This window comes from Bombina bombina, chromosome 1 (genome assembly GCF_027579735.1).
Source record: "Bombina bombina isolate aBomBom1 chromosome 1, aBomBom1.pri, whole genome shotgun sequence".
Lineage (NCBI taxonomy): Eukaryota > Metazoa > Chordata > Amphibia > Anura > Bombinatoridae > Bombina > Bombina bombina.
In genome coordinates, this window is record NC_069499.1 from 1,488,831,333 (window position 1) to 1,488,847,029 (window position 15,697).

At 39.4% G+C, this 15,697-nt stretch overlaps 1 protein-coding gene across 1 annotated transcript in view; it reads right to left on the reverse strand.

Annotated features, from left to right (window-relative positions):
• Positions 1-1,044: 1,044 nt before the first annotated feature.
• The window catches only part of TRIM25 (tripartite motif containing 25), a 171,269-nt gene continuing 156,616 nt past the window's right edge, over positions 1,045-15,697 (reverse strand). The window contains exons 9-10 of the mRNA XM_053707343.1: positions 5,181-5,222; positions 1,045-1,743 (exon numbers count right to left, since the gene is read on the reverse strand). Of these exons, the coding sequence (XP_053563318.1) occupies positions 1,214-1,743; positions 5,181-5,222 (572 nt within the window). The 3' untranslated portion in view covers positions 1,045-1,213. The remainder of the gene's footprint in view (positions 1,744-5,180; positions 5,223-15,697) is intronic.

Below are 15,697 nucleotides of genomic sequence, written 5' to 3' on the forward strand. Positions count from 1 at the left end.
TGGTTTCAACAGTCCTGCGTGGGAACAGCAATGGATTTTAGTTACTGGTGCTAAAATCATATTCCTCTCGGCAGAAATCTTCATCATTTTCTTCTGCAGAGTAAATAGTACAAGCCGGCACTATTTTAAAATAACAAACTCTTGATAGAAGAATAAAAAACTACAACTAAACACCACATACTCTTTACCACCCCCGTGGAGATGCTACTAGTTAGAGCGGCAAAGAGAATGACTGGGGGGGCGGAGCCTGAGGGGAGCTATATGGACAGCTTTGCTGTGTGCTCTCTTTGCCACTTCCTGTAGGGATTGAGAATATCCCACAAGTAAGGATGAAGCCGTGGACCGGATACACCAATGTAGGAGAAATTATATTTTTAGCGTTACAAAAATTGGTGCATTTTGTTTTAATATTTAAAATCACATAAATGCAAGATGTCACATTAAAGGCTCAAAAATCCACCTGGTATATATAAAAAAAGCTGGCAAAGTTGGTTTGCATATGATTATGTTCTCAAAATAATTTTTCTTATGAATTTAAAAAGACGGGATCTTTTTTTCATTGCGAAGGCAATTAATATAAATATATTTTTAGTAATTTGTTCAAGTCATTGCAGGTGCCAGCCACGACAACCAATCACACAACCTACTGTGAGCAACACACGTTATGCACAAGGTTGGCAGTTTTCTTTTGAAGTTAGGTTGTGACTCTTAAGACCTAGTACCCTTAAATAACAGAGTAACAGCTCATTACCAGCTAAGCCCAGTCAATTTTGCTTAAGGACAAGGTTGACCTCATTGCATCATGGTCCTTGCCTCTTTTTCCTATTTTTGTGTTATAATGCAAACTGTAATGCTAGTGGTGTCATTATATATTCTTGTTTTGCTTGTTATCCCATGACTGGATAATATGACAAATAGTTGCATTTTGCTGCACTCATTCTAAGCAAAAGATGATGAATAGTTATCTCCTACAGCATTTTACATCACCCATAGTAAAGCTCAGACAAAATGTATTGATTAGTGGTTGATCAATAGGCATGAAAATAAATTATAAAATAATTTTAATGAGTCAGACTTATTATACTCTAATATTTAATATTAAATTAACCACAATTTCAGTTGTGGCCAGTATGTCTATTGCTCAGTTTAGACCTTTGTCTACAATTTAACTGTTGTTTGTTACAAGAACAAAAGACTATTTGTTGCTTATTTTCTACTTGGTTGAGCCAAAGGACAGGATAGTGTTGCTGGAAAATACCCAGAATGCTGGGAAAACCCCCTCTGTAAATTTGGTGCGGAATTTGTAAATCTGACCAAATTTTTTCCCTACCGAATAAAAGGCCACATAACCCTCATCACAATTGAGCAGAACTCCAACTGTGTTCACATTAGGAGAAGTAAGATCTGTCATTTTATCATCATGCCATGCTTGTAATTTACCATTAAACCATTCGATGCACCATGAGAATTTATTACGCCCCAGTCGACTTTCGGCCCCTTTGCGGGCAATGGTTTGGTAGGCCACACCGATGCCACTAAAGTTTCCACCTTCTATTTTAACCTCCCAGTAGTAGCAGCCATGGGTGAATCCTCTGCTACACAGAACTTGAGAGCAGTGAGTAAATCTTTTGGGATTATCCTGGTAGTTCTGTGGGGAATCAGTCACCGTTAACTTAGTGAAGTTATCAGACATGATAACTCTCTTGTGTGCCGTGTATGGATCCGCAGTCAGTTGCTCTGCAACTAAGGAGACATATAGGAATTAAGAATGTCAATAAATGGTATTCATCTTAAAGAAACAATGTTATTAAATAACAAATGCAATTTACAAAGCAAAACGGGATTCTGGAAAAAGCAGTAAATATTTTAGGGGTTGGTTATTCTGTATACATGAATGCAAGTGTACACAGCATATGTAAGTATGCTACACATGTGATGTGCACACTAAAATAGTTGATTATGTGTATTGCAAAAACGTCTCTAATCATTATTGGAATAAACAAATATGCAACTTGGTTTTGACATATTGAATGTCCTTGTAGCGAGAATTCTCTCTAAAATGCCTATGAATGGAACAGATCTACTTTTATACAAGGATTGCTACTTCCTTAAAGTACCTCCCTCTAATCATAGGTGCTGCCATAATGGAACCTAAGTTACACTGCAGGTATCTGAAGGAAAGTTACTGCACATGTGCAAACAAGTTAATACTGGAATGCAGTAAAAGAAAGATTTCAACATGGCTGCGCCCAAGACTAGAGGGAGGTGGGGAATAACCTCAATACTAGGTTTATAAAATGTATTTAGTGGTTAATTTTCTTTTAATATAATTAGTTTTGCTATTTATCTCTATTAAGATAAAGTAGATGTTAAATCTCTGAATTTAAAAATAAATATCTTACTTTGATATATCTACCCGGTTCATATACCCAAAGCAGATTTATCAAGATCTAAGAAATGTGGGAGTGGTTTATGTTTTTAGTTTGTTTTCAACCATATGGGGGTTTTAATTCAATGGTTTGGAGGCACTATAAGTATATTGGTACCTGCCACAGAAAAGGCTGAGAAACACTGCTATATACAAAACCTCTGAAAGGGATACTAAACCCAAGTTTTTTCTTTAATGATTCAGATAGAGCATGCAATTTTAAGCAACTTTCTAATTCACTCCTATTATCAATTTGTCTTCGTTCTTTTGCTATCTTTATTTGAAAAAGAAGGCATCTAAGCTAAGGAGCCGGCCAATTTTTGGTTCAGACCCTGTACAGCACTTTTTTTTTATTGGTGGGTGCATTTAGCCACCAATCAGCAAGCACAACCCAGGTTGTGAACCAAAAATGGGCCAGCTTCTAAACTTACATTCTTGCTTTTCAAATAAAGATAGCGAGAGAATGAAGAAAAAGTGATAATAGGAGCAAATTAGAAAGTTGCTTAAAATTGCATGCTCTATCTAAATCATGAAAGAAAAAAATTGGGTTCAGTGTCACTTTAACAATTTAATAAAGTTTCAATGTAATGGTGCGAACAGTGGTGATAAACCACGTTTGGTTCTTAGATAGTAATGTCATTCGTGATCTTACCAATAAAGCACATTTTAGATTATGTTGAACGGCGTCTATTATTTTGGTAGTGCCCTAGGCAGCTGCTAAGTTTGTCTTGTAGTAAATCTAGCTCTGGGAGGGACAAGGGGACTTGTTCATCCAACATAGGCAAAGTTATAGGGTGTATGATTAGTACAATAAACAAACTATGTTTAAAGGGACACTCAAGTCAAAATTAAACTTTCAGGATTCAGACAGAGCATGCAATTTTAAGCAACTTTCTAATTTACTTCCATTAACAGAATGCTCACAGTATTTTTATATTTACACTTTGAGTCACCAGCTCCTACTGAGCATGTGCAAGAATGCACAAAATATATGTATATGCATTGTGATTGGCTGATGGCTGTCACATGAACTTCATTTGAAGTACAGACTAAGTGCTAGTGCATTGTCTTGTTATCATGCATGTGTCGATTATGCAAACCCACTGTATTTACTGGTCCTTTAATTCATTGGCCTTCTCATTGGCAGTAAAATGAGTTAAAAACCATGTATTTCAGGCTTTAGACAGATTACATTGCTCAACAATGAATATGTTTCTGACTTAAAAATACTTCTAATTGATTTCAGCATGCGAAAAACTAATATGACATTTAAATCCTTCAGCTCTCGGTTCCGAGATATTGCTCATTTATGATAATGTTGGGTATGGATACAGAAAAAAAGCATGGCAAACCTAGCGGCCTAGTAAGGAACCTGGCAAAAAACCAGAGTAAACGAATGAGTCACTGTAGGCCTGTTTTGTTTATTATCTGTGTATAGCTTGCATGAAATTAAGGTTAAAATGTTGGTTCTTACAATATTTTTAGTTTTGTGGTTAAGTTTTACGTCAAAAGCCAGGATGCCACATAAATGTGTTAACTTTACTGACAATTTTTGTTATGTGTGTGCTCGTGTGACATTTTCCACCCATAATTCTCAATCACTCCACTTGTGAAAACAGCCTGCCGCCATTATTTTGGCATCCAGGTAGGGGATCAGGACAAACCCTGGGCACCTCATATTTGCTTCAATACATGTTCTGTAAATCTACGTGGATGGTTAAATAAAAAATTATATTCAATGCCATCGATTTGGAAAAAAGCCCACAAATCATATAAATCACTGCTCTTTCTGCATGGTACCCTCCTATGGTGCTTTCGTGAAAAGGCCACTATTTCAGATAGTACTTTCAATTGCTGTAAGTTTTTTCGTTTTGTGTTATTTGCGATTAATTGAATGACAACAACTTTAATTTATGTTGTATCAAGAAAATATCAGATTTTTTGTAATATTGCATTTCACTATATTAATGAAGCACAGTTAATGTATCTCAAAAGAGCTTATAAAAAAAAATATGGTCATATTTGTTTTTCTTGACCGGAAATGATTAAAGTATGACTATTTTTAGTAAGTAAACCAATTAAAAATATTTGTTTCATACCGGTGGTGAGAGTCCATGATCCATTACTCCTGGGAATTACCTTACCTACTACTAGCTCTATATAATCCCTCCCACCCCACCATACTTTAGTCTTTTCTTTGCCTCCGCTGGATGTGGATGAAGATTGTGAGTTTTCTTCAAAGCGAAGGGTTTTCAATGTATTTTGAGGCCCAGTTTCCCCTCAGAGTACAGTGCTTGTCATGTATTTGGGGTATTGTTAATGATTTCTTTATTTAAAATTGCTCTCTCTAAGTAAATATCGCAGAAGATAAGAAGCCTTAATCATTATATATAGAGAGAGAGAATTATAAGGTAAGGAGATGGGCTTCTCCCTGCAAGCTCAGCCAATTTAAATGGGTTGTGTTTTTTATGAGCAAATGCATCTGTTTCATATACAAAAAATTAAACATAAAAGAGCAAGTCACCATACGTTTTACATTCTATAATGGGTCACTGATAAAAAATATTAAGGGGAAACCAATTCTACAGGACAGGAAAAAAACTCTAAAGGGTGATCAGTGAATGAGCATCCTTTTTCAGGTGAAAATGATCCAGACAGTATTGTCCATAAATGAATGTGGCTATTTGGATGTAATTATGATCTGTATTTGTATCTCCCTACATCCAGTATCCTATATACACCTTGTACTTACATTTCAGGCATTCTTCCCGAGAACTTGGATTTATCCGTGGAGCTTTTGGATAAACAAAAAAAAAGTTATATGCATACATATAAATTGGTAATAAATTGTCTGATGGCTGTCACATGATACAAAGGGTAGGGAAAATGGAATTAACTGAAATTTGCCACACAAAAAAAAAACTACTACAGGTAAAAAAATCCTCAAATCTGGAATTTCAAAATACAGAATCATTCTGAAAAACAACATTTTTCAATATATGTATATTTTTTTAAATAAAATTATTACAAAATACAATTTTTCCCCTGCCAGTAAGTCACAATCTTCTCTGCCTGCGTTTTTTAAATTTGTGTTCTAAAATGCACATAGTCTATATTAAATTTAAAAAAACTATTACGTTTCTGATTACAGTACTGTACTATATTTCTGCTGGTGCTATGTATACAAAACTATTACAAATTATATAAATGTAACTTTAGGTTACAGGTATAAGCCGTATTACATGTAAATAGTACCTAAATGACACAAGATATTGTTTCTGAAATCCAAACCTTTTCCGGTCCCAGGCAGTTTGGATAAAGGGTTCTGTACCTGTACTCATTTGAAATTCAAAGCAAGCGTTGCTGCATTGTCTTTTTCTTATGTATCTGTGAGTTATGCAATTTCATGTATTTAATGGCTGTTTATATATATTTAAAGGCTAACAGGAAGTGCATATCTGTGTACAATTGGATCCTAATGATTGTCTGTTCATTGGCTCATGTGCATAACGCCCTCCACTTTATTAGAGGACAGTGACCTTGCAAGCGTAGAATAAAAAAAACAACAACATTTCTTCCCCCTCAGTACAAAAACATAAGTTAGCAAGACCCTCTGATTAGAGGTGGGATTCAGCCTGTTCTCACCAGTTCTTAAGGAGATTTGAAACCCAAATCTTTTTTTTCATGATTCAGATAGAGGAAGCAATTTTAAAGGGATAGTAAAGTCCAAATTAACTTTTTATGATTCAGATAGGGCATTTAATTTTAAACAACTTTATAAAGTACTTTTAGCATCAAATTTGCTTTGTTCTCTTGGTATTCTTAGTTGAAAGCTAAACCTAGATAGGCTTATATGCCAATTTCTAAGCCCTTGAAGACCGTCTCTTATCTGAATGCATGACAGTATTTCACAGCTAGAGGGCGCTAGTTCACGTGTTTCATATAAATAACATCATTCATGTGGAGTTATTTAAGAGTCAGAACTAATTGCCTGAAATGTAAGTCTGTCAAATGATCTGAGATAAGGAGGCAGTCAGCGGAAGCTTAGATACAAGGTAATTACAGAGGTAAACATTATATTTCTATAACAGTGTTGGTTCTGCAAAACTGGTAAATGGTAAATAAAGGGATTATCTATCTTTTTAAACAATAACATTTTTGGTGTTTACTATCCCTTTAATCAACATTCTAATTTACTCCTATTATCCATTTTTCTTCGTTCTCTTGGTATCTTTATTTGAAAAGCAAGAATGTAAGTTTAGGACCTGGCCCATTTTTGGTTCAGCACCTGGGTAGTGCTTGCTGATTGGTGGCTACATTTAGAGAAGTTACAGAACCTGTAGCTAAAATTTTGGAATCCCATCAGAACCTGTTCCTAAAATGTTGGAACCCCATCAGAACCTGTTCCTAAAATGTTGGAACCCCACCACTGCCTCTAATCCTTCTGTCCTAATCTGTCTGGTCTTTATTGTAAAAATCTTTTGGCATAAAGGCTGTTAACATCAGGGGAGTATCCCCTATGTTTCCCCACCACAATAAAAAGTTAATGGGACAGTCTAGTCAAAATTAAACTTTCATGATTCAGATAGAGCATGCAATTTTAAACATCTTTATAATTTACTTTTATCATCAAATTTGCTTTGTTCTCTTGGTATTCTTTGTTAAAAGCTAAACCTAGGTAGGCTCATATGCTAATTTCTAAGCGATTGAAGGCCACCTCCTAGTGCATTCGGACAATTTTTTACAGCTAGGCAATGCTAGTTCATATGTGCCATATAGATAACATTGTGCTCACTCCCGCAGAGTTTTTTATGAGTCAGCACTGATTGGCTAAAATGCAAGTCTGTCAAAAGAACTGAAATAAGGAGTCAGTTTGCAGTCTTAGATACAAGGTAATTACAGAGGTAACAAAGTATATTAATAACATAAATTATGCTTACCTGATAATTTCATTTTCTTCTGATGGAAAGAGTCCACAGCTGCATTCATTACTTTTGGGAAATAAGAACCTGGCCACCAGGAGGAGGCAAAGACACCCCAGCCAAAAGCTTAAATACTCCTCCCACTCCCCTCATCCCCCAGTCATTCTGCTGAGGAACAAGGAACAGTAGAAGAAACATCAGGGTGAAAAGGTGCCAGAGAATAAAAGGACGCTCCACATAAAATTACGGGTGGGAAGCTGTGGACTCTCCATCAGAAGAAAATGAAATTATCAGGTAAGCATAATTTATGTTTTTCTTCTTAAATGGAAAGAGTCCACAGCTGCATTCATTACTTTTGGGAAATCAATACCCAAGCTATAGAGGACACTGAATGCTAAGACAGGAGGGTACAATAGGTGGCCCAAACTGATGGCACCAAGCCTGAACCACATCCCCATAAAAAAAATCCTGCTTCGTCGAAGCCGAGAAATATTTGAAAGAGAAGCCCCAGTGACACTGACTCGCAGCTAGTCCAGAGCCAAAGAAGAGACCTCGAACGGACTCGACTGAGCCAACAGTCCTCCAAGAGACACCGTCGCCCAACAGACAGCCCCCCACCAATCACTCAACAGATGAAGGTGAAAAAACACCTCCAAGTGTTTGAGGGCCCAGCTCACGGAGACCTAAAAGGACCCAAACAAAGAAGGAAGCCACGCCATACGAGGCAAAAAACGGTGATAATACCAGATACGGAGACAGAGAAACATCTCCCCAACATCCTGCAAGGATGGACGCGACTGAAGAAGCAAAGCCCTCACTGCGTCCGCCTATAGAACACCAAAGTATTCAACCATGAAGGCGTGTAATAGACCCAGGCAAAAACCTCAAGTTTAAAAACACAGAGTCCATAACAGGACGACACAAAAGAAGCTTGCAAGGTGAAGAAGCAGTCCACAAAAAATGGACCGCACAAAAAAACAGTCCCTCAACATAAGACAATTTCCAGGCAACCTAAGCCACCAGACCTACACTCAGGCCCCTAAAAAGGGGAACACAAACCTCCACGAGAAGGAGAGTATACCCTCAGAACCCGAAGGAAGAGTAAACCCTCTCCTGAGAAGGAGCAAAGGCGAAAGAAGAAACCATCTCCCAGCAGACTGAGCTATCAAGCTAGACACACCAAGCTCTCACATACAAGGGATACTGCGACCCCTTGACCGCTCATACGGTCTGACCTGCAGACTAACACCCAGCTGGACCAACCCAGCCACAGGGATCCAGTACAGGAACAAAGGAATCCTGAAACTGATACAGGAACGAGCGTAAAGATGATATAGCCATCCCTCCAGAGTACTAGTACGACCTGACTCTGACCACAGACAAGGCCATAGACCTAAGTATCTATCAAAACAAGGCCCCACAGTCTGACTTGGAGCCAGCAAGGCCCCAGGCGGAACCACCTCCACCCTATACCTCCTGACCCGGAGAAATCCTAAAAAAAAAGGACTTTATCTCCATAGGAAGGAGAATATGCCCTATGAAAAGGGAAGAAACCGGAAGCACAACAACTGCCCTCAAGGCCCAAAGCCACCGGCTAAGTGGGAAGAAAAATCCCCAACGCCAATGTCCTAGAAAAAGGAACCCCGTACAAGTCACATGCCAACAGAAGCACAGCACAACCCATAAACCTGCAGAGCAGAGAATCCACGTGTACACTGGCAAACTGACAAGGAGAATGCAACCGTAAGGCGTACCAGAAATTGGAAATTTAACGCCAGTAGCTGGGTATAAACCCACACCCTTGAGGCGCAAGCCACCCAGGTAACCCCTAGATGACATGGGTTACTCTGTTGTAAAGAAAAAGAAATAAAACCAGGCCAACCCTGACCCGGACAGGTAGACAGAGCAAGGACATAGCCCAAGTTCCCACTACCGTGAAACACGCCGACCAACCCTGAGATCCAAGATTCCAAAACAACCCAAGACTGGGTCAGGAAGAAGGAGCGAAGCCTCAGAAAGCGGAAGTCTCAGGGAGAAAAACAGGTCTGGGTGCCTAATAGTTCAGGAAACCTTACCCTGGAACTAAACATCCCAACTGGGCAAAAAGCCAGACAAGGGAAAAGGACATATATCCAGAGAATCCGGACAGCAAGGGGAACTTGAAAGTCCCGACCAATGGAGGAACCACCCCTAGTCAAGTCCAATGCTCAAAGGAGCAGGGCAAGAAGTCATAAGAAGGGGCTTCTCCAACCCTCAGGACAACAGAAGGGATACCTTGATGTCCACAAAACCCTACCAGCAGGGCTAGTCTCCCCCTCACCTCCACATAGGCAGAGGACACAGGGAAAATAAAGGCACTAAACCTTCCCAGCTCCAGGTAACCCTGAGCTAGACAAAATCCCCACAGGGATCCACCATCATCCAGGATGCCGATCCCGAAAAGGAGATCTAAACTCAGCCGGAAACATGTAGGGAGACCCAAAGGCCTCATAACTCAGTCAGACCATCATGTCCAAGAGTAAAAGCTGTATCTAGATACCATAGAAACCGCTTACACATACACCTACAAGGTGTCGAGAGCTGCAGTAGGCTTCAAATGCAAAACCTTCCGCATGTTGGACAGACATCCTACAAGCTGTAGGATCAAGTCCCAACAGGACCATCCACAGACCTAAAACTGAAGGCCAACCACTCAAACAGCAGTGACGGGGCCTAAGCTCACCAACCCTCTCCCCACATGGAGGAGGAACTCCAAGTTCTGATGAAATCAGATGACATATAGAGTGACGCAGCGGAACACTCCCCGCCCAGTCATCTATGAATGGAGGCTATAAGGACTGAGACAATCCTTCCCACCTCACAAACCCACCGGTTCTTCTCGAATGCTTAGTGGAACATGAAAAACAATGATAACCTGAGCACTCAGCGCTTCTACCGAACCAACTCAGCAGAACAGCGACACGTGTCTGAACAGCCGCAAGACTGAACGGACTCGACAGGACCAGCCTGTACCAGGGGTCTTAACCAGCAAGCTGCCTAAACTTTCCCTCATAGGGGAAAATGAAACAGACACTTTTAAACTTAGGACCAACATGTCCAAACAACTTCTGCAGAAGTAACAAAAAATATCAATCCCAGATGGTTCCCGAAGGAAACAAAAAACAAATAAAAGACATCCATCGGATATAAAATAAAATAGAAGGCAACCCTCAGGATACTGCGGAGGCCCACCCCAAGGCGGAATACCCGGGACAATAGGGCACAAGCACATTCTTAAAGAAACGTCTGGACTATGCAGCCGAGCAAGTGCCAACATTATCTGAAGGCGAAAACATGCTGCAAGCTGCGGGGGGAACACACCACCCCGCGTGGAGGAACTATAAACTGGGTTACCCGCATGTGTAGGAGGAAGAATCAGAAGTGAACTCACTCCTTGGGACACAGGACCCCCAGAGGCGGACGGCTCAGCAGATCTCCGATTCCCCGAGCCCGAGGAATCTGGTGCTCTCATATGGCATATGGAACAAGACTGATTGACAGGAGTCAACAAGGCTAAACCGGATTCGTCACCGGACACAGAATCTAAATCAGATATAATCGTCTCGTGTCAGAATCCTCCGTAACTGAATCTGAAATGAGCACAGTCCCAGCATCAGAATCCCCCTTAACTATAAGAGGATATGTCAATATAGACTATAAACAGTAAAAAACAAAAACGGCACCCGACACCACCAATGGCTGGGGAACTTACCACCTCCTATGACCAGACCCCTGCGGACTAGAATATCTCAGTCGCCACACGGTCAGGAATGCAGAAATGGGAACAGAGCATAACCACGCCCGGACACAGGGTGAACCGTACAGTCCAAAAAGCGCGCCCAGCCAAAAGGCCGCGTCACTTCCAAAGGCCTCAAAGTTCTGAACCACTAGCCCATAAACCTCACACATAAGCAGGTTGAATCACATAAACATGATTATAAACCCCCCTGTCCAATAACCCCCCCAGGAGATATTAACCCTCGATTCCAAGATCTAACAGAGACTCACTGAGACCCTTAAGTTATAAGTTGAGCCTGTGAGGAGCTCTAGCCTCACGAGAAACATCACGTTACAGTACACTGAATAAAGTAAAATGAAACGATCTTACCGGAATCAATGCCGTGAAACAGGAACACGGCCTTTCAAGTGAGACGAATAGTAGCATCGCCTCCGTCATGGACTTGAGAGAAGAAAGCAGGCAGGGAAGCGAAGTTCGACAACGCTGATTGCTTGAGGAGCTGTTAATATGAGTCGGGATGGTTTCGCAGAAAGAAACTTCCTGCATCTCCGGACTCTAACTTTCATCCAAGCCCTCACTGAGAGACTGACAGGACTACTTAAAACTCCTGTCCCATGCCAAAGAGTACTATCCTCCATAAGAGACGAAAAACAAAAATTAAAATTCTGACACGTCTCTGCCATCCTCCTGAGACGAAAGGCAAAGAATGACTGGGGGATGAGGGGAGTGTGAGGAGTATTTAAGCCTTTGGCTGGGGTGTCTTTGCCTCCTCCTGGTGGCCAGGTTCTTATTTCCCAAAAGTAATGAATGCAGCTGTGGACTCTTTCCATTTAAGAAGAAAATAACAGTGTTGGTTATTCAAAACTAGGGAATGGGTAATAAAGGGGTTATCTAACTTTTTAAACAACAAAAAGTCTGGAGTAGATTGTCCCTTTAAAATCTCTTCTTTGTAAGAAACAATCCTGCTTTTTCAAATGAGAGGTCCTCTCTCATTTGAAAAACACCTCTTCGTATTGGTTTTATTTTGGCATGTATTACCCCTTCGCCATAGAAATATATCATACGACTCCATGTTTAAAAGAGTGAGGACCCACAATTCAAATAAGGAGTTTCATGTTATCCGCTGATCATCAAAGTAATAATGATCACCTGACAGTAACCAATAGCCTCATTGTATGGTGTTGCTGATATTAGGATTCATTGATCAAGCTTTCCCTGAAATAATTGTAAGAATCAAAATAAATGAGAGAACTGAGTGAATGTAAAAACAGATATTTTTTGAAATTCTATATAAGATCATTTTTGGTACAACTATTTTATGCTATGCTGAGTAAGTTTTGTCACCACTCCTCTGGGAAATTATAATTTTGTGTTATTTTAAAAATGTATCTAATATTTTTATAGCTATATATTTTAGATAACAATATCATTTGTATTTGCATTTTGTATGATGATTTTCTTCCCCCATTTTAAAGGGACAGTGTATTGTGATTTTTTACTCCATTAATGTGTTCCCAATTATCTATTTTACCTTCTGGGGTGTATTAAATTGGTTACAAATAGCTACTTCCCCATTATTTTGTAATTTGAAGTAGCTGTGATTGCCTGATGTATCCCCACCTATATCTAATACTGAATATTTAGGTTCTGGTTACAGAAAAGATATGTAAACAAGAAGGTTTAGAAAACATAATGCTCCCAGTGGAGGGGTTAGACAGAGGTACTTAAAATGTTAATTTTCCATTGTTGTCTATAATTATTGGTCTCACTGTGTATACAGAGATAAGATAAGGAAGATTTTGCGGAAACATAGAAAGATAAGCTAAAAAGCCTTACTCTCCTTGCAAGTCAGCTCATTTTATTGGATTGTGGTTTCAATTTTACATACAAAATATACCTAAAGGAGCAATTTCCCATACATTTTAAACTCTGCAGCTAGTATGACAAGTCATTATAAACACATTAAAGGGACATAAACCCTTCCTAATTTAGAGACCCTGCACTCAAGCTCAATAAGGTGCTGTAGTTATAACCTGAACTAGATATCTATCAAAAAAGAAAAAAGAACAAAACCAAAATTTCTAACGTCTGACAACAGTCAGCACTCTCCTATAAAGCTGTCATTTATTAAATACTAAATTCCCAGAGAAAATAGCAGCTTAAAAATATATCTCACAAAGTCCTGGAACCAGCCCCTAAATGGGAGGGGCAAAACACATCATGTTGGTGTGCTGTTCTACCGCCCACTGAGTCACGTGTCTCAAGTGGCTGGTGAGGTTTGATTAAGAGGAGTTGCAGGTAAATCCTGTGGATACCGATGGTCTCATCCTGAGGTGCAGAGAAACACACTACTGTTACTTAAAGGGACAGTCTACTCCAAATATTTTATTGTTTAATAAGATAAATTATCCTTTTATTGCCCATTCCCCAATTTTGCACAACCAACATGGTTATATTAATTTAATGTTTACCTCTGTGATTATTGTAACTAAACCTCTGCACACTGCCCCCTTATCTCAGGGCTATTTCCAGACTTACATTTTAGCCAATCAGCGCTGGTTCCTGCACACCTCCACGGGAGTGAGCACAATGCTATCTATATGGCCCTTATGAATTTTGGAGTAGACTGTCCCTTTAACCATAGTGTTCCAGGAATGCTCCATTGCTTTGTTGTTTCTGGATTATTGTGCTGCTATACAGGAACTACAGGTATTATCGTACGTACTATGTGTCTAAGAGCCCAAATTTAGAACTGTTAAGCACAATACTTGACCACTTATATGCCATTTTATTTGAGATACTTGCGTATGCACATTTTTATCACTCCTGTTTTGGAGGATTTGTGTATATGTATATTTTTAAGATGGTAATTTAGTATTATTTAAAAAATGACAATTTTGTAGGAGAGTGCTGACTGTTGTCATACTTTAGCAATTCCTTATTTTGGTTTTGCGCTTTTTCTTATTTAATAAATATCTAACTTTCCAATTTACTTTTATTATCAAATTTTCTTTGTTTTCTTGGTATCTTTTGCTGAAAAGCAGGGGGATGAGCTCAGTAGTGTGCAAATGTCGGGATCACTATATGCAGCAGTTTTGCAAGAATGTTATACATTAGCAAGGGCACTCTTTTCTGCGATGTAGTGCTTCAGACATGTGCACACCAACTATCTAAATATCTCTTCACCAAAGAATATCATGAGAACAAAGCAAATTTGATAATACAAATAAATGAAACTTTTATAAAATGTTACACTTTGTCTGAATCATGAGGAAAAACTTGGGTTTCATGTACCCAATTTTACAGTACACTGTGTTTCAAATTTACATAACAAATATATAAAAGCCCTCAAGAATAATGGAGAGAAATGCAGCCATGTACAAGCTCCTGCTCTGTATTTTGCAGGATACAATATCACTGATCTGTGAATGTGCACCGCTTCTGTCACAGGGTACAAGAAAACTTAAATTCCAAGATGGCGGCACCCATGTGAAGATGCAGAACTTCACTAACCAGCGCTCGTGAAAGGTTAAAATGAGAAAATAGCTTTGAAAAGAGCTGCACACGCAGAAGGAAAACCAAAAGCATAGTGAATTGTAGCCATGCTTCTGTAGTTTTACCCAACAGTTTAACGTCCCTTTAATAGTGCTAATGATTTTCTTTCATGTAATTAGCAAGAGTCCATGAGCTAGTGACGTATGGGATATACATTCCTACCAGGAGGGGCAAAGTTTCCCAAACCTCAAAATGCCTATAAATACACCCCTCACCACACCCACAAATCAGTTTTACAAACTTTGCCTCCGATGGAGGTGGTGAAGTAAGTTTGTGCTAGATTCTACGTTGATATGCGCTCCGCAGCAAGTTGGAGCCCGGTTTTCCTCTCAGCGTGCAGTGAATGTCAGAGGGATGTGAGGAGAGTATTGCCTATTTGAATGCAGTGATCTCCTTCTACGGGGTCTATTTCATAGGTTCTCTGTTATCGGTCGTAGAGATTCATCTCTTACCTCCCTTTTCAGATCGACGATATACTCTTATATATATATACCATTACCTCTGCTGATTTTCTTTCAGTACTGGTTTGGCTTTCTACAAACATGTAGATGAGTGTCCTGTATTTTCTGTGACACTCTAAGCTATGGTTGGGCACTTTGTTTATAAAGTTCTAAATATATGTATTCAAACATTTATTTGCCTTGACTCAGAATGTTCAACATTCCTTATTTTTCAGACAGTCAGTTTCATATTTGGGATTTGAATTAATCATTTTTTCTTACCTTCAAAAATTTGACTCTTTTTTCCCTGTGGGCTGTTAGGCTCGCGGGGGCTGAAAATGCTTCATTTTATTGCGTCATTCTTGGCACTGACTTTTTTGGCGCAAAAAAATCTTTTCCGTTTCCGGCGTCATACGTGTCGCCGGAAGTTGCGTCATTTTTTGACGTTATTTTGCGCCAAAAATGTTGGCGTTCCGGATGTGGCGTCATTTTTGGCGCCAAAAGCATTTAGGCGCCAAATAATGTGGGCGTCTTATTTGGCGCTAAAAAATATGGGCGTCGCTTTTGTCTCCAC